Raw genomic sequence first — 21,821 nt, forward strand, 5'->3', positions numbered from 1 at the left:
TCAGGCCCAAGCTATGCCCTGGAGCATTCGTAAGTAGTTTCCAGTGCTGAAGGTGTTTGGGATGAGGTTTTAATATTTTTTTGATGATGAATGTGTTTAAAAAAAAAATCTCCATAAAAAGTTAAACATATCTTTTAACGAGCTGAAATAAAACACTATGGCTGTTGACATGTTCACATATGCAGCTATCTAGAGACTTAAATGATTACTATTTCCTAAATGATATTTATTGAATGACTTTCCTGCTTTAGTGAAAATCCACATAAAGCCTCGTTCACTTTATTGGTTGATCTAATACAGGCTAATGTAGTCATCACTGTGACCACTGTGATGACATGTAATAAATCTCTGTTTGATCACAGGGCCTAGTGTTCCTTTTACAGTCCTGTGGATTATCATTATAGAATAAAAACTACGCTACAGACTTTCAAAGATCCAAGATCTACATCGTTAACTCACTCTGATGTGGAACATCTGTTTCCTTACCATGCCATGTACTAAAAGCGATCAGGTCACGTCTATGGATGTTGTCATTCACAGCTTGTGGAACCTTTTTTCATTATTTCTTCTCTATAATGGAGCAACCTAACTTCAAAACTGTCCTGTGTAAAAATCCTGTACATCTACGCCACCTGGAAAATAGGCTTCTATTTTTAATCTACATAAGTCATTTATTGATAGCAGGGCAGTGATGGTCAAATATAAATATCCCTATATACTCAGGGCAGGATCTGTGCCAACATCCAGCAGAAACTGTGTAAAGTGCAGACATGATGGTCAGAGTGGCTCTGTTCCCATCCTTACTGTTGGGAAACAGGAGAATCTCTGGAAGGTGCATTAGATTTTGACATGGCAGCAGGAGTGGCTCTAAAGGGGGCCAGTGTGGCCTGGATTACACTTGAATCTGTTGGGCCGGAGCAAAATCATTAGGCTGTGCTGAAACCAAGTTTGCTTCAAAGGCCAGTTACAAAGTTTGATTTGGATGCAAAAAGTGATATGGCTCTGTTCTGGGAGCTCTCTGCCCTTCCACGTGCTTACAAAGTCTGAGGTAGGGAGAACACACCTTCCCTCCTTCATGTGCAGACATTAAAGATACCAAAGGTAGGGAGAGCAGCAACAAAGACCCCCTGGTGTACAGAAAGGAACAGGCATATGGCAGCGGAAACAGGGTAATAGCGTGGGACAAAAACAATTTTGGTCCGAATCTCTCATTTCTCTAACTGCCCTTTTTTTCATTCATTTTTTAAAAGTAATAAAGATCACCAGTTTAGCTGAGTTGAAAGTACCACCACATTGACTGACAGACAGGCCCTATGGAGCTGTCAGTGAGGTTGCTAAAGGACAGTAAACTCCACTCCTGTACCTGTATTGGGTCAGTCAAAGGTTAGGCCAAGCCAACTTCCACAGCCTCTACCAATGCCTTAAAACTGTGCTTCAGGCACCAGTGGGTAATGCCATTGAGGCATTGTCCATGTATAATACAGTCTATGGTGGGGACAGCCTACCAGCATTCTTTGCATTTTAATGAGGCACATTTTGAGTATTTCAGAATTATTGCTTACAAGCTTGTAGAAACTGTGGTTGATTATAATAAAAAAGTGGAAATTACTTGAAGAAAATTAAGCACTGATATTCACTTAAGTGAGAAATTGTTGCGAAGTTGTGGAATTAAACCTGTGGCATTCAGCAGGAAGCTGTCACCTTAACTTTGTATGTATCGTATAGTTAAATCATATAAACTGGAAAATGCGGTAAAAACAGAATTAAGAGTTTAGTAATGACACAATGTTGCTAGGCGCCGACCTGTTGTGGCTACCTGTTGCAGCAGCTCTCTCTTCCTTCTCTGTTTCTTGTCATTTTTCATCTCTTTTTCTTCAACCTTGTATTTGGAGTGGATCATTACTTTGTTTGGCTCATTGTTGGTCATGGACTCCAAACTGGTTTTGTCTTCAGTGATATTTTAACTATTTTTGCTCCTGTATTTGTCAGGAGATCCTACATGTAAACATGGCTGCATTGTTTACATGTGAAATCAGCTGTTAGCAGCTTGTAGCATGTCAAAGCTAACTGGTGCAAGGCCTGATGTTTCCCCACAAAGTAAGGAGAGGGTGAAGAAAACGACGTGCTGGTTCTCAGGTGTGAGCTAAGAAGTGACACCGACCTGTTCTTCCATCCATCGTTTTTGGGAACGTAATATCTATCTCCAATAAGATTGACTGCTGAAGAAGCTCAGTCCTGGACCCTGTGGAGCTGGAGGCTGGCTGACTAGAGAATGATGGCCATGCTGTCATTATCTATCTTGTTGTAGTATAGAATAGAAAATTCTTTATTTATTCACGAGGGGAAACTCAGGAGTCACAGCAGCAATCAAGAAAACAAAAGTAAGAAAGTGTATAGGACCTTGTGGATAGACCTTTTTGCACTTTCTATACACTTTCCTACTTTTGTTTTCTGATTGCTGCTGTGACTCCTCCTGAATTTCCCTTCAGGGGTAAATAAAGTATTTTCTATTCTATTCTATTCTATTCTATTCTATTCTATTCTATTCTATTCTATTCTATTCTATTCTAAGAGAGAGCACAAAAGAGAGTTTTCATATTCATGTGTATTTTGTTCTGGAAAGTACTGTGTGAGGATACAAATGTAGCTGCTCAAGAAGCCCCACTTTGGAGATGCTTTGCTGCGCTGCTGTCTGAAAATATCCTCGAGCGCTGAAGCAGGACAGATGCAGGTCAGTTGCAAGTGTATTAAATTTGAATGAGCGTATACATAAATATATAGTGAATATGTGTGACGAGCAGACAGCGGGCCTGAGCTGTTCTCTCTGTTTCTGATGGGAACATCTCTCCTGTCACCCATGTGAGATTTCACGCTCATCTGCCTCCAGAGCTTCTCTGAGGCTAGTCCGCCTCGCTGTCGCTCTCTGCTTACTTTATTCCTCTTTTTCTGTCTGCTTACTGGGCTGTCAGCCAAGCCCAAGTCACATTAAGAGATAGGAGTGGGTGGAGAAGGGAGACCAAATACCACATGCATTAGGGCTATTAATCAACATTAACAAATGCAAGAGAGAGACCGCAATTTTGGGAAAACACACGCACGGATGGGCGCATTTATCAAGGTGACACATTAAAAACACACATTTACCAAAAAAAATACCATAATGTTTCATCTGGTGTCTTGCCAAAGGCAGAAAACAAAGTACAACAGCAGATGTCAGCGTTTGTTGGATGGCCTGGAGTTGTACGTTGGAGGAAACAAGTAAGTGGAGAATTCTTAATTATCTTAAGCGATCCACTTGTTCTTATTTTTCCTGGAATCTGTAATATCTGTTTTATTTATGTGTTTTTTTAGGATCTTGGATATGTCGCTGATGTGAGTGGCTCTTCAAACAAAGCTGTTTACGATATAAGCTGAAACAAAGAATATAGCTTCATCCCCATGAGTTGGATTGGACTTAAATTAGTCCTTGATTTCATAGTGAGTGTTCATGCTGTTTTTTCAATAGCACATCTTGATCAACCTGGGCAGGAACTGGAGCGATCATACACGTTTATGATGAAATGATCAGTTTAAAAATAAAACACCACTCCTGACTTTACACTAAGCAACATCTCCACCAATTTGTCTGGTTCAGTGCAGTTTGGTTTGGTGTGCAGGTGTCCACTGATAACATTTGGTCAAGGCCATAAAACAACAAATAACAAATGTGAACCAACCTATGTTTTTGGCACCCTTCTGTTAAGGTACCAGGCTTACAGACCCAACCCTAAAGAATGGAGACAGACCATAGACTGTGTGATAAAGGCCCGTTTCCCCCAAGCAGTTTAGTTCAGTTTGTTTCAGCATGGCACACATTTTATGCTGTTTCCTCTGATTAATCTTGGGACAGATCCCCAAATAACAGAGATGAGCTGTCCCACTTTTTGGGACCCTTCTGTTGGGGTGCCAGACTAAACGGATCTAGTCACAGAAGGTGGAGCTACAACACTGCAGTCTGTTGATTGGTCAAATGAATCATCACTTACTGTGCGATAGGGACTGTATTGCTCCTGGCGGCACACAGCCTTCTCTGAAACTAAGCTGAATTGCGCTTTGTAATGAAGACCCTCATGTAGCAAAGGCGTATTGCTGGATGTCTTCCATTGTCGCTCTTTTTATTCTTGTTGGATACACAGCACTGTGTTGCACTGCTATAGTGTCATGCTATTATGTAACTACTGCAGCTATCGGTATCCAGCTTACACGCCCTCTACCACTAGGGGGCACGGTTGGGTGTAGAGATGCAAACAGGATTAGGCTTAACCGAGCCAACCTGTACCAAACTGCTTGGTTAAAATAGGGCTCAAAAGGACATAGTCTTTCTGATGTCAAACGTCTGTTTCTGGAACTGAGTGTTGAAGCAAAATGGCTGGTGCAGCCATATTGGAAATGGGGTGGGCTGTAAGTCTCCACGCTAACAGCTATAGGGCGCCTGTCAGTTTTGTAAGCTGGCTGAGCTATGCCTCTGATTGGGGGAACTCATGTTCTAAAATATCCTCTGAACTGCTGAGTTAGAAAAAACAATTCACCCCTTTTTGTAATGTGTGTGGATAGTGAAATTACTGATTGAGGCAGGATTTTTTTTGTGACTTCCGGTACTTCTGGCGCCAGCCTCAAGCGAACGCTCAAGAAACAGCAGATTTTAGCATTTCATCATTGTCTCACATTTTTAGACCCAAGGTTGCTGCTTGAGCCAGACGTATCCTGTGGATTTCAGGAAAAAAAAAATCCAGGTTGTTTTTACTTTTTAAGAATGTCAGCATAACACTCTTCCATATGGATGACTTTTGAGATGCAGAGGTAACTGGAAGGTACCGTTAGGAACAAGGAAGTTTCAGCTCGTTTGACAAAGGGTGTCCATGGACGGTCTGTGCAGACGTCTGGAGAGCCAACAGAAACTTTAGAGACCAATAGAGAACAAGCTACTTGTTCAAATGGCGGAAATGCAAGATAAATAACTTTGACCTGGGTCGCCAACACCTGGGCTTTTTATTTTTTAACTCGGTTTGTTACAGTTCAAACATTAAACACACCTCAAAGAAATCTTTCCTACAAAACCCATGGTGCAAGCACTAAAGTTGTAATATCTGAATGGAGAGCAAATAATCTCAGAAAGGCTAGGTTACCTGTCGCAAGTTGGTTGTTCTGTTTGTACATTATTATTAATTATTGTTGTAACTCCTACGAAGTATTGCAGCTCTCCTTGACATTTTCTGGATCCAGCACCCTTGAGCTCTGAGCCACGCTTCAGAAACTCTTCAAGGCAGAAGATCACACATAAAGGAGTTAAGGGACTATATAAGGACTACATTTAACATACAAAAAAGTAACAGGTGAACTCAAAACAATGTTTTTTAACAACATATGATAAAAAAGCAATTTGTTTCTAAACTCAAAGTATTTTTTCACATTGCAATTCACTTACATTATTTACAGGATAACAAAAATTATGTGTTTAAATGCTGTACATTTTGCACAAACATGCTAACCTTAGAATATATGAGACATAACCTCCTCAAATGTCTGTTGAAATGTGCATCTGAATAGTCCTCTCATTATATGTATGGATGAGTCAGTGTGTGTAATCGACTGGTGAATGTCTACACGTCAAACAGAAGAAGAGACTGTAAGTTGTGACAGTACATATCAAGGTGCCATGACACAGTCAAAAGCTCCTTTTTCTGTGACCTTTTTTAGCATTAAGTGAACTGTGACAGCCCAGTGCAAACCTTGACTGTGCTAATTAAACTATCTAACATATCTAACACTGGAATCAAACATTCATCTTTAACCGTAATAGAGAAACAACCCCTTCTTGTCTTTTGCATGATTTGACAAACCCTGGCTCCTTTCACCATGACTCTGAGATTAAAACCTTCTGCCTGATGGCAGTAATGGACATCATCATTCAGTGACTAAACCTCGTGATGTATCAGTCTGCCTTGTGAGTCTGAAACTACCTCATAATCTTATCATGAGCAGGGCCAAGAGGTCTGTCCCTGGTTCAAGTGTCTCATGAATATTCTGAGAGTCACACCCTCAGGATGAGCAGTTTTTAATGCCTGCAGTGGGGCCTACTACACAGTACAAGAGAAGGCTGTCTCTGTCTGTGAGTGTGTGTTTGTATGAGAGTTATATAAAAAATACAGAGTTAGAGACAGAAACAGGGTGAAGATGTGTCTGATCAAAACCAGTCTTTTTGTAGCGCTCATTAGCAAATACTCAGAAACCAGTGGCACTGATGTCAAGGCCCTGTGTGGCTGTGAAACAGGGGCCAACTGTCATCAAAAAAGACAAATGTGTCTTTCCCATCTGAAGCCAAACTCTTCTGTAACCCCTCTGAATGAATGATGTTTGCAGCATTCATCACTCCAATAAGACGAATTAGAAAGCAGAGACAGTTAAACAAATCTGGTGTCAGGTGAAAGCCAGCACACTAAATCAGTACAAGGCCTGTTTTTTTTCTTCATTGATAATTCAGAAATCAGCTTTTTGAAATATAAATCTTTTTTTTCAGCAGTGTCTGAATGTTACAACCTTTTTTCAGCAGCAGAGTGATGGGAGTTGTTTTAAACCGTTTCAATCTGATTGAACTCCAAGGACTAAATATTCCAATAATGACATATTCTTTCACAAAGGGAAGGAGCTGAAATTTGAGGCGACTGATTTTTTAGGTGAGTAAACCTGACATTGTAGATCCTCATTTTGTGTGTCTAGAATTTTGTCTCAAAAGCCCAGAGTCAAAGGTTTGGCAAACACTATATGAAACAGACATGCAGTTAAATTTGTGACTACTGAATAGACTGCATGATAAAGTATTGAGGCCTTGCCCTGCCTGCATTTAAAATAAATGAATTTCAGTGAAGTTGAAAAGATAAGTGACTTTGCTAACTGCACAGAGTTCATCTGCATAAGCTTTTAGCTTGGAGTTCAACCTTGGTGAACTTCGAATAGCAAATTTGCGTCATTAACCAATACCTGGCATCTTAATAGAGCTGAGCTTTGATGGAAGAGACAACGCTGGAGTCCAAAAGTTTGATGCTGTCTCAGCTGGGCTGGACCATCCACTGTTTTAAAACCTTTAGAGTCCACGCATCAAGAGCTCCATAAATGGAGATTTTTTTCCCCTTTAAAAAATATTGACTGAATGAATTCTTGTATAACCACAGGAAAAAATGCCACAGTGGCATGATGGGGCAAACTTGTGTAAAAGTTGTGAGTAGGCCGTGATCTCACAGTGTGCGTCAGGAAGTATACATGCTGATTGGTTTGTAACAGGATGAGATGCATACACCATTCAAAAGCTTATTGTCACCAGGACAACAAACCTGCTACACCAGGAAACAAGACACCCAAATAGAACCAGGCACTAACCTTGGTGTCCATACTGGGAGCCTTGAGGTCCGTAAGGGCCTGAGGGGCCGCTCTGTGGGTAAGGACCCATCCCAGGGTACAGTGGAGCCCCAGGTGAAGGGTGGGGGGACATTGGAGGTCCAGACTGAGGAGAAGCAAACTGAGAGCCAGCCTGGTTTCTCTGCATGCTGGACAGAAACCCTGAAACACACAAGCAGAAACAAAGAGCAATGTCAACCCTCAGGAGGTATACATGCTGGACACCCAAAGAGCTGCTCAACAGTGACTGTCCCTGAGAGGAGAGAGGAAAAAGTGATTGAGGATACCGACTCATCTTGTATGAATATAGGGTCTCTTTCTTTTTCTAAAGCTGATCTGTTTCCTGGATACTTGCTCCTTTTCCCACAGATACACATCAGTAAATAATACAGCATGTGGATTATACAAAACACAGTCATAACAGGCTGATTTGTTAAAGGATCTCTGAGAACAAACAAACACAAACAGCGGCTTTGCTGTACTTGACTGATAACAGAAGCTCAAGTGTTTTTCTGACCTTAATGTTTATGTGTGTGTGTGTGTCTATCTATCTATCTATCTATCTATCTATCTATCTATCTATCTATCTATCTATCTATCTATCTATCTATCTATCTATCTATCTATCTATCTATCCATCTATCTATCTATCCATCTATCCATCTATCCATCTATCCATCTATCTATCTATCTATCTATCTTTCTATATGTATATATATATATAAGTGTTTGTGTGCGAATGTTTGAAGGACTGGATACATCTGACTGGAAATGAAGAAAGAAAGAGCTTGGTCCTGCTCTCCACAGAATAAGCCGTCGATTTGACCATGACTACTATGTTATTCTAAGCTGTTCTGTCAATAGACGTGTCAAAGCCTCTCAGGCCCAAACTCGTCTCCACCATTCAAATTGACATTTGGAGTGATTCTCGCTTGGGCTTTGCTCTTTCAAGCCGTCCTGTTCATTTTTAAAACCCACAGAAAGGTCTCCCAATCCACCACGAATGGGGAAAGGTCGCTGGATGGCCATTGAGGGAAAAAGAAAGTGTGTGTGGGCGAGAGTGTTGATGTGTGTGTTGGGGGGATTCAGTGCTGCAGATTAGGTATGAATGGATTGGGCCCGCTCTGCTGTAAACTGTGATAGCCGTTCGCTTTGTTGAATGAGCGTGCACACAGCCTCTCTTTAGTGAGTTTGGGGTTTAAGGCAGCGGCTGAGATAGAAATTGCAAGTTGACACTTGTATAATACCTGTTTCTGCTAAGAGAGCACAAGAAAATGTATGAGAGAGGACAGAGTTTCAAATCAAGTGTGTGTTTTATTATTTGCCAGTGTGCACATACATGCATGAACTTATTTGTTTGTCTGAGGTGTGTGGGGGAGATAACTGGGGAAGAGTGCAATAAACGCTCCTTGTGTGTTTGTACATGCATGAAAAGAAAGAGGATGAGACAGAGAGAGGCAGTGAGAAAGAAAGTGTGTGTGGGAGGGAAAAGACAGTGCAGCGGAGGGAAAGAGCGATTGGGGCTGAAAGTGCTTAGGCTGCGAGTGCTGGGTTTAAGGAGCGAGGACATTATTGTAATGTTTTGCTTCCATTAGGGTAAGGGGATTCTGGAGAGGAGGAGAAAAAAATTACAGTGTGTAATATCGCACTTTAAATTGCCTGGAAAATGGATGAGGAGAGGAACATTGTGCAGACAGTGCTAAAAGCAAATAACACATTCAAGGATTTCTTTCCCTCTCTCTGCTTCGTTCCCTCTCTCTGCACACACACGTAAACACACACACACACATAAACCTTTTTCTCGTCCTGGCAAAGTGAATGAAGCTCTCAGCCGGACAACAACAACAGGCAGCCGGCGAAGCACGCGAGAGACACTAGGGGGGAAAAAAGGGACATTCAACGGATTTATGGAAATGAAGAGTGGAGAGAGGCTCTTAGGGAGGCAGGCACTTGAGCAAAGTGGGGCGTGTGCGTTGGAGAGGGTGTGTGTGTATGTGTGTGTGTGGGGTTAATCCCAGCTAGGAAAACAGCAAAAAAACAACCGGCAGCCCTGTTAACTGTGCTGTGTTTTCCTGGACTGGGCTGGGGAGGGCCGGAGGTTTACAGGCATTAGAGAGCTGCATTAAATCTCCAGCTTGATTTCATCATGTTGGGAAATAACCTTTTACACCGCCCCCCTTTTTCTCTCTCCATCTTCATCCATCCTCTCCCTCAGTCTCTCTCTGATGTTAACTGCTCTTCAGTGGGTGATAGAGTGGGAGCATCACAGTTGTTCCATTAAGGTTACATCCCAGTCGTTCAGGTTTTTTACAATGTTTTTGTGAGGAGGCTGATTTTTTTTTCCTTTCAAATGAGCAACTCGGCTGTTTTTAGTCTCACATGAGAAGTGGCCATAATTGCTGGAAACAATTTCTTGTTTGGCGCTCACATGTGGCCTGTGGGTTAGCATTCATGTTACAAGCTTTTGGAAACGAGCAGTGTCCAACAGTGAAGTGGCTTTATCAAAGGGGAACACACTCTGACTTGAACAAAGCCCAGAATAGATCCACTGAATGTTTACTGTTTCATGTCTGTCATGGTTTTCCCCATGACCTTAGCTGGCTTATAAAAAGACTATTTGCTTAAGTTGCAGAAATTATTGCACTAAATTTCTTTTTTTAAGGACTGATTATTTAAGTAATGAGCAAAGTTTCACCAAACTTTATAGTCTACCTCCTTCAGGGGTCGTCAGAGTAACAACCTGACTGATTATCAGGGGCTGATATTTGGCTTTGGCTGATTATCTTGCTAACAGCAAAAGGTTCAAGGTAGTTTGATTATCAATTCTGCAATATGTGAACACAAACAGAGGATTGAGATTGTGATGCTTAAGGGCCCACAGTGCTACAATTAAGAGTATAAAAATAGAAAACATTCAGCATTAAAAGTAAGAGTGTAGAATAAAGAAAAAGTCAAATATAAAGATATAAAAGAATATAAAATATTAAAACATCAAGGAGAAAGTAAGCATGAGTGCAGAAAAAAATGGTACTGCAATACACGTCAAAGAAAAAAAGTGGAGCACCAAGACACATGAGGTAACAGTTCTTACTAGGGATGGGTACCGAATTAATAATTACTTTTAATTACTTTTATAGGTACCAACCACACTCTGACAAAAGTACCGGGTACTGATTCACGTAAAATCAAAGGGTGCCATGTTTAGGTACCTAAATGCATCCTTGTGACTGTGAAGGACTGGAAAAATAGGAAATTTTCAAAGCTGCACACACAGCACAGCATTGCAAGGTACTGAAGAAAAATATGTTAAATTAAAAAAAATTATACTTTATTATTAAACAAATTATGATTATTTACCACATAAACACAAAAAGTACCGAAAATTGGTACCGTTGAGTACCTGTACCGATTGCCGGGTATCGGGCATCGGTACCGTATTGTTTTAAATGTAAAAGGTACCCATCCCTATTCTTACATCATACAGTCTGTAGATGGCAGTGTGGAGTCTTGTGTAATAGAAACCCCAATGCTGCATACAGCATAAGGTGGCTAATTGGTTAAAGTAATTAAAGTGACCGATGCAACCTGATGCAAAAGAAAGCAGAGGTCGTATTTTATGTTGAAATCTAAGAAACTTGTTGCAAATAGTTATGTTAGCATATCACATCGTTCTCATTTGATTCATTTATTGCGAATGGCTAAAGTTTGTAAAATTTGTAAACCCACCTACTGCGAGCATCAGTAAACTCTGTTCAGGACTTTAAACCATACTGGTCCATATTAAAACAAGATAGAGCTTTTAAAAAAGTATTTCTTTCATTCATTTATCTTTTACTGTTCATCCTGTTCAGGACTGCGTGTGGCTGGAGCCTGTCCCTGCTGTCCTCAGGTAAAAGGCGAAGCGCACCCCAGACCAGTCACAAGGCTGACACACAGGACAAGACAACCTTTCACACACACATACACACACACACACACACACACACACACACACACACACACACACACACACACACACACACACACACACACACACACACACACACACACGCACACACACACACACACACACACACACACCTGTGGGCAACTTAGATTCACCAGTTAGCCTGATGAGCATGTTTCTGGACTGTGGGAGAGCTGCAGTACCTGGAAAGAGAGCATGCAAACTCTACACAGAGGCCATATCCACACATAGCCGGGTATCATCATATTTTCAAAAAACTCAGTTTACCGGCGTCCACACGAAATGATGAAACCAGAGTTTTCCAAAATCTTCACTTTACTTTCATTTCTAGTGACGTAAAGTTGCAGTTTCGTGTAAATGACAGGCGTAAACGTACAAAAATATATGCGGTTTCCCAAATACCTGGCTACGTGTGGACATGGGCAGAAAGGCCCACCAAGTCAATGCAACCACACTAACCGCTGCGCCTCTATATTCATGACTTATTCTTATGATTATCAAAAGAAAAAGTTTGGTTTATAGAGTATTAAAAGTTTTTGAAAAGGCTCATTTGTGCTTGGAATGTCATTTCAACAGTTTTAAACCTGACTTATTTTCTTTACAATGAAAGAAGCAGGAAAACCTTCATTTAAAGCTCTTGCGAGGAGCTACCTGCAAGTATCGACTTTTCAAACCCCTCTTTAATCTCGTAACTTGTTTCTGATCTTGTCTTGAACGTGAACGAGCACTGTTTTCTGACAAATAATCTGATGGCGTTTTCTTTTAACGGTCCAATATTTGCTTTGACATGCAGTCAGTATGCCAGTCTGACACCAAGACACATACCTCTGTCCTGAGCCATGGGTGAACGGGTGTTTGGTGGGTGGCCTCCGTCTGGTCCATTCCCAGTGTTCTGCGGGGCCACGGTGGAACCTGCAGGAAAACACGAGGTCAGGCCGTGAAGACTCAGACATCTCTTTGTTGCTGCAATGACTTGTGAGATTTCACGGTTAGAAAGGGAAAACTCTATCTTGGTAACAAAAGCTGTGACATTCAAACAAAAATGTTCTGCGTGAATTGAGCACCCATCTTTGCATAAGAGCAAGGTCAATCGAGAAATTGATTTATTTTTTTCCCCTGACTGCTTGCTTTGCTTGAAAATGCAAGAAAACTACCAGAACAATAGAGCGCTGAAGGACCACTTTGTTTTCTTTTTCCTGAGTTGATTTCAGAGACACAGAAGTTACCTAGCTGAAAAAGTTTTCTTCTGTTTGAATTCTAAAAGAAAAACAAAGAAACTTTGTATCGAGCTGAAGGTTTTGTTTCAACTCTCCTCGGCTTGGTTCTTCCACCTGAAGCAAAAAGGGCGAACAGTCTTTTTTCAGACACTCCACAGTTCAGCACGATCCCTGTACATGAAGTTGTCTGTGATCCACTATTAGCTAAATGACAAATGCACTTCCAGAGGACATATCAAGTGGTTGGACCCTGTGCCACTTCCTTGTGTGAGCACTAAAACTGGAGTGATCCCCTATAGAAAAGCAGAGCTATCTGAGGGTCATTGATTAGGTGGTGGTGCAGGTCTTTGGGCTGCGCCTGTTCCATTGAAATCCAATAGTGAGTTGAGAGTCTGATTAGGACAATGGCAGACAGAGAGTGTGGTGAATTGATTTGGCCCAGAGGAAGAGGAGAGATGGCAAATTAACCTTTTATCTTTGGATTCAGACTTGAGACAGTGAGGAGGGAAAAAAAAGAGGGAAACAAGGCTGGATGTGTTTATGAGCATGAGGTCAGGAAAATAGGGACTGAACGTAACGTTTTAAAGTTTGCCAAAACATAAAAATGTTGATGTTATTCAACTGTACACAGTCAGTCATGACTGTCTGCATACATTTCTTTAAATTACAGTGTACGACTTGACTTGCTCCTATAGAAACAGGACGATGTGCCAAAAGTAATTGCTTACTCAGGATGATAAATTATAGAGTAAAGGGGTGTTACATTAAAACAGTTTTGCTGCTACAGTGTCTTTAAAAGTCAGCGTGAATATAAATCCATGATTATAAAGAAAGCACTTCACATTATTCAATCACACAGAGGAAAGGGTGCTGCTCCCGAGAGGTAAATGTGTGTGTGTGCATGTGTGTGTGTGTGTGTGTGTGTGTGTAATGTTGTCTGTCCACGGCAGCATTAATACATGACTGGAGGTGGCACACTCTCCACATAAACAAACCCAATTAAGTCAACATAATTGCTTTGGATAAAACTGCATAAACAACATTTCCATACACCCAACCGCCTACACACATTCACACACACATACACACACAGACGTAAAAAGTAATTGGACAAACAAGTATAAATAAACACACTTAAACACACAAGGAAACACTGGTAAGAGAACAAAATTATTCACACACAAACACACACACCACCCCACACACACACCTACATACATACAGACCCCCTGCCTCACACTTGAATGGATCCAGCGGCGCTGCTTCAAAGAGGGAATATTCGATTAGTTAGTGTGTCACCATGTGCCAGGAGGAAAGAAAGAACGTCAAGGAAAAAACGCCGGAGAAACTAGCTCAGTGCTTCTGAAGACTCAAGTATCAGTGTTGGTGGTGAAAGAAAAACTGAAAAAAAGAGAAAAATCTTTTCAAGTGAAAAAGTCAAAGAACACAGGTTGTAATGGAGGCCTGCTGTCGAGTAATACATCTACAAGGATGTTCCAATGTTTTCATTTCTTTCCTGTTCACAATGTAACTATTCATTTTTAATTCAACCCTCTATCTAACCAGGAAAATATCTCACTGACATTAAAAATCTCTTTTTCCAGAGTTTCCTGGTCAAGACTTGACAAACATGAGCAGTCGTGCATACAAACATTTTATGAACGTAATATAAGGCACCTTGAAAGCATAATATAACAAGAAAAGCACTCAGAGAGCACAGACCTCCACCAAGCATATTGTGATTGTCACCAACACTTTAGTCCTATGTTATACTCTCTTTCAGCAGACTGTCTGCTACAATTTGGTGTTAATTGCAGGTTTGTATGATAATTTGTTACCTGACAGTGTTGAAAATTGTGATGACCCAGTACATATTTTATATTCTGGATCTTAGTATCCAGAATATTGCCAGGATCTGGATCGTACTTTTACATCTGTCAGAAATGATGGTGACTTTGTCTTGTATTGTTTTACAAAGCAATCTGACGATTTATGGTGGAGTTATTTACACATATGGTGAAAGTCCTGGATCCAGATGGTGATCCAGATCATCTTCAAAATTTAATCACTTCTTCCTTATCCCATTTTGAACATTTCCTGATAATTTCATCAAGATCCGTTCGTTACTTCTAAGTTATGTTGTTCACAGACAAACAAACAAACTTTCCCAAAAACATAACCTCCTTTGCAGAGGTAATAAAACAACAGAGGTTTGTCCGAGTCGACCAAAGTCACATGTCCATCAGGCAGACCTCTGCAGCTCCACATGTCAGCTTTCAAACTGTTCAAAATCACATTAAAACACAAAATGAGACCTTTTCAGCTTCAGCTCATTCTGTATTTCATTTGGATCATCATGGATTTCTTATCCTAGGTGGATAATCGAGCCTGGACTGTCCTCTCATCACATGCTGCTGCTGGTTATGCTGATCTAATGTGGTGCAAAAGGTGCTCTACACAACAAATACAAGTGATAATCCAAGAGAATTTTCCTCCTCTGAGTTAAGAAACTTAACGTTAGTTTATTGGACTGTGAAATGAAAACACAAACTATATGTGTAATCATGAGTAAAGAGCTGTATTCCACTTTTATAACAGTATCTTACTGTGCATGGGGTGCTGGGCATGCTGGACAGACAATCACTTCATTACGCTCATAGCTGCATCATCGTGCTCAATCATCTGTTGATCAAACTGTGAAACCTCCTGTTAAATACGTTCACTAACATCTCGCCTTGACAGGGAGCTACTTAAGTTAACTGTGGCAAGAAAAAAATAGACAAATGTCAATATGAAATTGGCATTGCACTGGTAGCTGTTTGTGGTTTGTCAGTGATGCACATCAGGAAAACAAATCATTACTGATAATGAGAAAGCTGCATGGAAGCAGAGAGAATTTAGACCTGCTGAACACTTGTTGCAGATAAGCAATAAAAGAGTTCAGTGCTCATTCGATGTGTGTTGTGATGGACAGATTATTTGCATATTATTAACTGTCCAAACTTTTTAGTTCCATCTTATTAACAAAAACAGTAATTTGTTAGACCTTTTCTTATTAGGGCTGTATTTCCTAGCTTCTCTAATAATGAATATTTATTTGTCGTCATAATTTACATTGACACTGTTAGACCTAGGTATTTATTAATGACTGTTAGAGTTAGGATAATTGTGCTCAGTTTATAATTCTGCTTTGGGTTTATGCAGCTGTGTGCTTGCTCTGCTTCAGTGCTTACACATATCCCCACTTCACCGTACTCTTTATGTAGATTGTGTTTATGTGTCAGCCAGGAGGAGCCTAAAGCCTCACGCACGGGTCACGGTCGCTTGTTGCCAGAAGGCTGTTTAGCAACAGCACGAGTTAAGACGGCTGGATGGTTAGTGAGGATGAAGTGCGCTAGCAAGAGTTTAGTGAACCCTTAAACTATGGAAGTCGACCCTACAATACAGGCGAGCCACAGTGTGTGTACGGGAGTGTTTGTGTGTGTGCAGGGATGCATGCCAGGCACCAGGCATGCTGTCAGACTCTGTTTGTTTGGATGGCAGAGTGGTGGTGGCAGCAGCTTGTACTGTGTGTGTGTGTGTGTGTGTGTGTGTGTGTGTGTGTGTGTGTGTGTGTGTGTGTGTGTGTGTGTGTGTGTGTGTGTGTGTGTGTGTGTGTGTGTGTGTATGTGGAGGTACAAATAGGGACCAGTGCCCTCCATGCTCCACTACTCTCTCCACACAGCCATGTAAATTGTCACCAGAGAAGAGACTGATGCAAAAGGTGTGTGTTTGTGCTTGCGTGTGTGTGTGAAGACAGAGTGGAAGAGAGAAGAAGAGAAAAAGGTATTAAACTGAGAGTCTTGATGAAAAAGAAGGAATTAAAAAACAGATGAGAGAGGAGCGGTTCTGTAGTTGAGTCTGACAAGGGTCTGAGTCTGCCTCGACCCCCCTCCTCTCTCCACGATGAATGAGTGAGCTTCAGAACACTTGGTAATTATTTCACTACCAATTACTGTCTAAACAAAAGCGTCTTCTCACATTTTCACACTTCCTCCCTCACTTCCCTCTCTCCTCTGCTGTCCTCTCCTCTCCTCACTACCATTTTTAACAAGGTGCCATTAAGTAATTATGTCCAAATAAAACAAACAGGCTCCACGGTGAGTTCTGGCACGTGTAATCCGAACCATTAATAATTCATACGCTGAATCTTTGACGTGTAGTTCTTCTCCTCTTCTCCTGAGAGAGGGAGCTAAATGTCAGCAGGAGCATTTCTCTTCCTGTCCCCTCTTTGCTTGCTGTGAATGAAAATGTAAAACAAATAAACGGTGAGAAACTACCTCCACCATCCAAGTATTCTTCTTCTGAATGACAAATATTTGTGTTGGTCCTTTTGTTATTTGTTGTCTGGCTTAACTATGGAACATGTATAACTTTCTTTTACATGTGGGCCAATGTATGTTTAATTTTAATGAACTTTTCTATGAAGCCCATAAAGGGACATGGGCAGAGGAAACAGAAATATGTTTCTCGTGCGCATGCAAAAGTTCCTTGTGTGCACAAGTTAGTTTCTTGTGCACACATGTTTATATCCACACATAAACATAAATTTCTTATTTTTACTACCTATGTCCCTTTAGGGGCTGTAACACCGGATTATATAATAACTAGGGATTAACCAATTATCGTCCGGGCCGATATTTGGCATTTTGGGGCATATCGACATCAGCCTTTTTTTTAATCTTACAGCTGATATGAAACCCATTCAAAACTGTTTTGTTTTGGCTCTGATGCTTCTATGCACAGAATTTCTCTCTATCAACACTATGGAAGCCCTGGATGGTCAATTAAAATCAGTCATGTAAAACCAAACAGAAAATTAATTCAACTGCATTACATGCCTGTTACATTACATTCTGTCCAGTTTTATTGCAGTTACATAGAAATTTTGGAAAACGTTTATTTTACTTTAGAAAACTTTAGCGATTTATTTTTTTAAGTTTTCATTTAACTTTATAAAACATGCTACTAAGCCTGCGAGCTGTTTAAAAAACATATGCTTGAAGGCATTTGAATGCAGTTTAGTGTTGGAGTTAGTATTGTTCAAAATGTTTTACGCCAATATTTTCACTTTGACTGTAAATGAATATCAGCTTCAAATATTGGTTATCGGCCTCCTTGCCTACTAATAATCGGTATCGGTATCTGCCCCAAAAATCCATATCGGTCTATCTCTAGTTATAACGCCCCAGTATGTAATAATGTAATACATTTTCATTTCATTATGTAATAACGCTGCATTTTGTAATTGTCTACCACATTTTGTAATTAAATCCTTGAAGGCAATATGTTTAAACTTTGCCACATTATGTAATAAGTTTTTACATATTGCATCACTTATGACAAAATGTGGGTTCCCGTATGTAATACGTAATAACTTGTTACATGATGTGGCAAAGTTTATTGCATATTGCGTTCAAGAATTTTTTCACAAAATGTGGGAGATTATAACAAAATGCTTTGTTATTACATAATGAAATAAAAATTCATTAAATTATTACAGTGATTATCTATGTTAAATTATTACAGTTAAATGTAATTCTAGTGTTTTACAGTACTATAACCTGATTAAACTGTTCATAAACATTCGATTGTGTGTTTTGAAGTTGACAAATTTTATAAATATGCTACAAAGTGGTCACAAAATGTTAGGGTGGAGCTTCATGAAGCCATGTTCGTGTGTCAAAGGTAAGCTCCTGTACTTTCTCAATAGAACTACACCTCTATTGGACGAACCAGCTACTTGAAACTAATGCCTTCATACACTGCTATCAAATCAAGACCAGTTATCACTTTGTTAACTGAAAGAAGAAAACTCAACATAACGCACAGAACTGTTGTGGCTGGACACTGTAATAGGAATGCTGAAAAAACAATCAACCCACAGCTGCCAGGGGGCGCTGCAGCACCCTCAGCACCTCTACTTAGGCTTTGGGTATGTTCATTTCCTTCCAAAATATACCATATGTATTACAACTTAAGGTGAAACATGTGGCGTACTTAAGAAGAAAATGAACATACCTGAAAGATCCTGACAATTTTTTTGGTTGTCATGTTGTCATCCGTAAGAGTTGCTTGTTTGGCTCTTTTGAATAAAACACAACTGTCCATCATCGCAGGTGTAACTACCATTAAGCTGGCTTCATCTATGCTCTCATGACAAAGAAGCTAAATTTTTGATTAATAATTGAATATCAGTTGAATGAATGATAAACAGATTTTTTTTCACCTCTCAACCATGTGTTTTCATGTGCAGAGGCCTGGATGTATGTCTGCTTCAGTCTTCAGTTCTCTGTCTGTTACTTGTGTGCTAATGTTCCCGTAGGTGCTCTGTAACACAATTAGCACATGTAGCAATCAGTGGCGTGGTAATATCTAGCTGTCCCTCAGCTTGCATCTTGATCCGCTTGTCTGCAATTTACACCTCCACAAGCCCAGCTGAGCGCACTCATATAAGAGCACACTCTAACACACAAGTGGAAGTAAATGAAGCAGCATTTAAGAGTTGCTTTGTTTGAACTGACTGTGTGTACACAAAAATAAGATTTGTCATTTCAGATCCAATCCATCAAGCCTTCAAGCTCAGCTCCTTTATGAGATACACTTACTTTTTAAATACAACCATGATCTTAATTGGCCAGATAGATAAAAGGACTTAATTCTTATGTCAAACAACTCAAACAAGCAATGTTTGATCTATTTTCTATTTTACTTTATTGCCACAAGACCCCTAAGACGGCTAAGCCAGGATAACGACAGCGTCAGCAGGGGTGAGTAATTGAGGGGAGCAATGTAAACATGGTTTGTCAGTTTAAGCATTTCAATATTTTTGTTTTTTTTCTTTTTTGGTCTGTTTTGGATTTATTCCCATGGCAGGAGTCACTGCTGTATGACAGCGATATTTTCGAGGTCACATGCTGAAATGTTTGGAAACCTCTGCTCAAGATATATGTCAGCAAAATCAAGCAGTATGCAACTACTTGATGTGTTGGAGGTAAACAACAGACATGGTGACGTTTGAGAGTGCGACTTTTACAGCCCAGGTAACTGGCTGAGGTGGATGACACCAACAACGCCAGCCCTAAACTGAAACTCCAATATTTCTCTCTTTGGATGCAACATTGTTCCCTTTAGTTTTTGCAGGTTTCCACATAAACTTCAGACCTGGAACTTCTCTGTTGAAATCTTTTTCTGCAGGTGTGTTTGTTGCTGTGCAGCGGCAATGACTCATGCACAGATGTGGATAATAGCAGACTTGGTCCGTCAGCCTGTACAGCGTTAATGCTCTCATGCATACTGCCCTTGCAACATGTTGGATTCATTTTAAGAACATGCACAGAAAACACGCACACACCTGAATGCAAGGTAAAAAACACTTATATCCCTGGCCTATGACAGACCAATCAGAGGCCACCAAACTTAAAGTATGATCAGATCGAGTGTTTTAATGACTGAGATGGAGTTTTTCAAAGATGGCACATGCTGGGTGACTAAAGCAAACCAGAAGATATCTGGAACCAAGATGCTCTTTTTGGAATGCAGCTGAAGAGTCAAATAACTGTAATTTCCTCTTCGTAAAAAGGCACTTAGCGAGCACATCCATTTTCTACTCTTTCCTCATGATACAAGGCAGCGGGGCCAAAAGAAACGAGAGTTCATTGCGTTTTTGAAGATAATGCTCCTTGCTAAAAACCCAATACACATTTTTAAATTTCTCTTCCGCGAGTAGTGTCGAGGCAGCCCCGAGTCTCCTTTGAAGAGAGGGAGTGTGGTCTTTGAAGCTTTTTTTCATCAGGGTTTCAAACACAAATGCCGAGGAAGTTCAAAGCCAAGGGAGAGGACTTGTGGCCATATTTCTGTTTTGTTTCAGGGCCCTGGTTATATTAAGCTTAGAAGCTTTATTTCATTTGTGTTTGCGTGTGTGAGTGTGTGCACTGTCAAGGCAGAGGAGTCAACCTGTGAGTCAATAGAAAGGCCTTAATTATTGGCTGATGAAAGGAAGGAGCAGGTGTGCATTAGCTGATGTGTGAGTACATGCTTACAAGTGAGCAGCTCGACTGAATGTTTACAGTAATACCCAATGCTTCCTGTGCTTGCCTTCATGCACATGCACACATTAAACACACGTCCACACAAACACTCCCTGACTGTGTCTTTCTAACACTGCTCTCCTAAAGCAGCAGGGCCCATTTTGGCTGAAGTGAGCTAACAGTGGAAAGTGCTAATAGACCAGTGTAGAATACAGAGAAAGGGCTGCTTCAGCACAATCACTTTAAACAACCCTTTGGCTGTAAACGCACACACACACCTGCACCACCTAACACACAAAACCACACTCACACACCAAGGTAATATCCCCTTCTTGCCATGTCTTTGGGGAAAAGAGGCAGATAAACAGTGGGCTCCAATAATGGTGGTTTAGATCTCAATGGGTGCGAGTCAATGCCTCTCCGAGCCGGGGGCTAATGCCAGTTAACTCTCCCTGTAGGGGACGAGCGCGGGCCTGCAGTGGCTCGCAAAACAAGCGCTCTCCCAAGATCCTCATTACTTCCAATGCTGAGTAGCAACTGTAAGTAAAGCAAAACTGCAGCTTAAGCTAAAAAACAGTCAGAAGGATGTGGGGGGGAGAAAGAGGGAGCGATGGAGTGAGAGAAAGCAGGAAAATAGGTGTCGGGGAGGGAAATAATTGCACACTGTTAGGGCTCGGTTAGACTTTTCCAGTCGGGGAGAGTTAGAATGGGATTTCTCTAAGTGGCTAACGCAGCAAGCCGGCGCCATTTTTTCTCAGCTGTTTTGGCCGACGGTGTGCTTTTTGAATATATACTGTCTGCAGGGAGGGCGTTTTTGCTGTTTCACTTCGAACACGAGCTGCCATCAGGAGGAGAAGGAGAGACAGAAGCAAGTGGGAGCTGGGGATAGCTGGTTTGATGGAGGGAGGAGGGCTGATGTGTGGATGGGGAAGAGGCAAAAAGAAGGACAGAAGTGGAGAAAGAGAGCTGTAGGAGAGATGTGTTGAAATAAGAGGGAGGAACAGAGGCAGAAATATGGATGGAAAATTCAGGCTTGTTCCTCGGTGGGAGGCCTGCACCGCAGCGACGCTCTGAGCGAGGAAAGCAGCAGAGACAAACAGAGATGGGGAGGAAAAGGGTGGGGACAAGGGAACGCAA

The 21,821-nt window shown here is 41.0% G+C and overlaps 1 protein-coding gene across 8 annotated transcripts in view; it reads right to left on the minus strand.

Moving 5' to 3' along the window:
* Positions 1-21,821, minus strand: part of LOC141806232 (AT-rich interactive domain-containing protein 1B-like) — a 276,933-nt gene that overhangs the window by 45,073 nt on the left and 210,039 nt on the right. For all 8 annotated transcript variants that reach the window (XM_074691607.1, XM_074691606.1, XM_074691600.1 and 5 more), the window contains 2 exons: positions 12,224-12,310; positions 7,414-7,593 (listed from right to left, as the gene is read on the minus strand). In XM_074691607.1, the coding sequence (XP_074547708.1) occupies positions 7,414-7,593; positions 12,224-12,310 (267 nt within the window). The remainder of the gene's footprint in view (positions 1-7,413; positions 7,594-12,223; positions 12,311-21,821) is intronic.

The sequence above is a fragment of the Halichoeres trimaculatus genome, unplaced genomic scaffold (assembly GCF_033239565.1).
Source record: "Halichoeres trimaculatus isolate MK-OKI-2021-1 unplaced genomic scaffold, fHalTri1.1 fHalTri1_scaffold_17, whole genome shotgun sequence".
NCBI classification, from domain to species: Eukaryota; Metazoa; Chordata; class Actinopteri; order Labriformes; family Labridae; genus Halichoeres; species Halichoeres trimaculatus.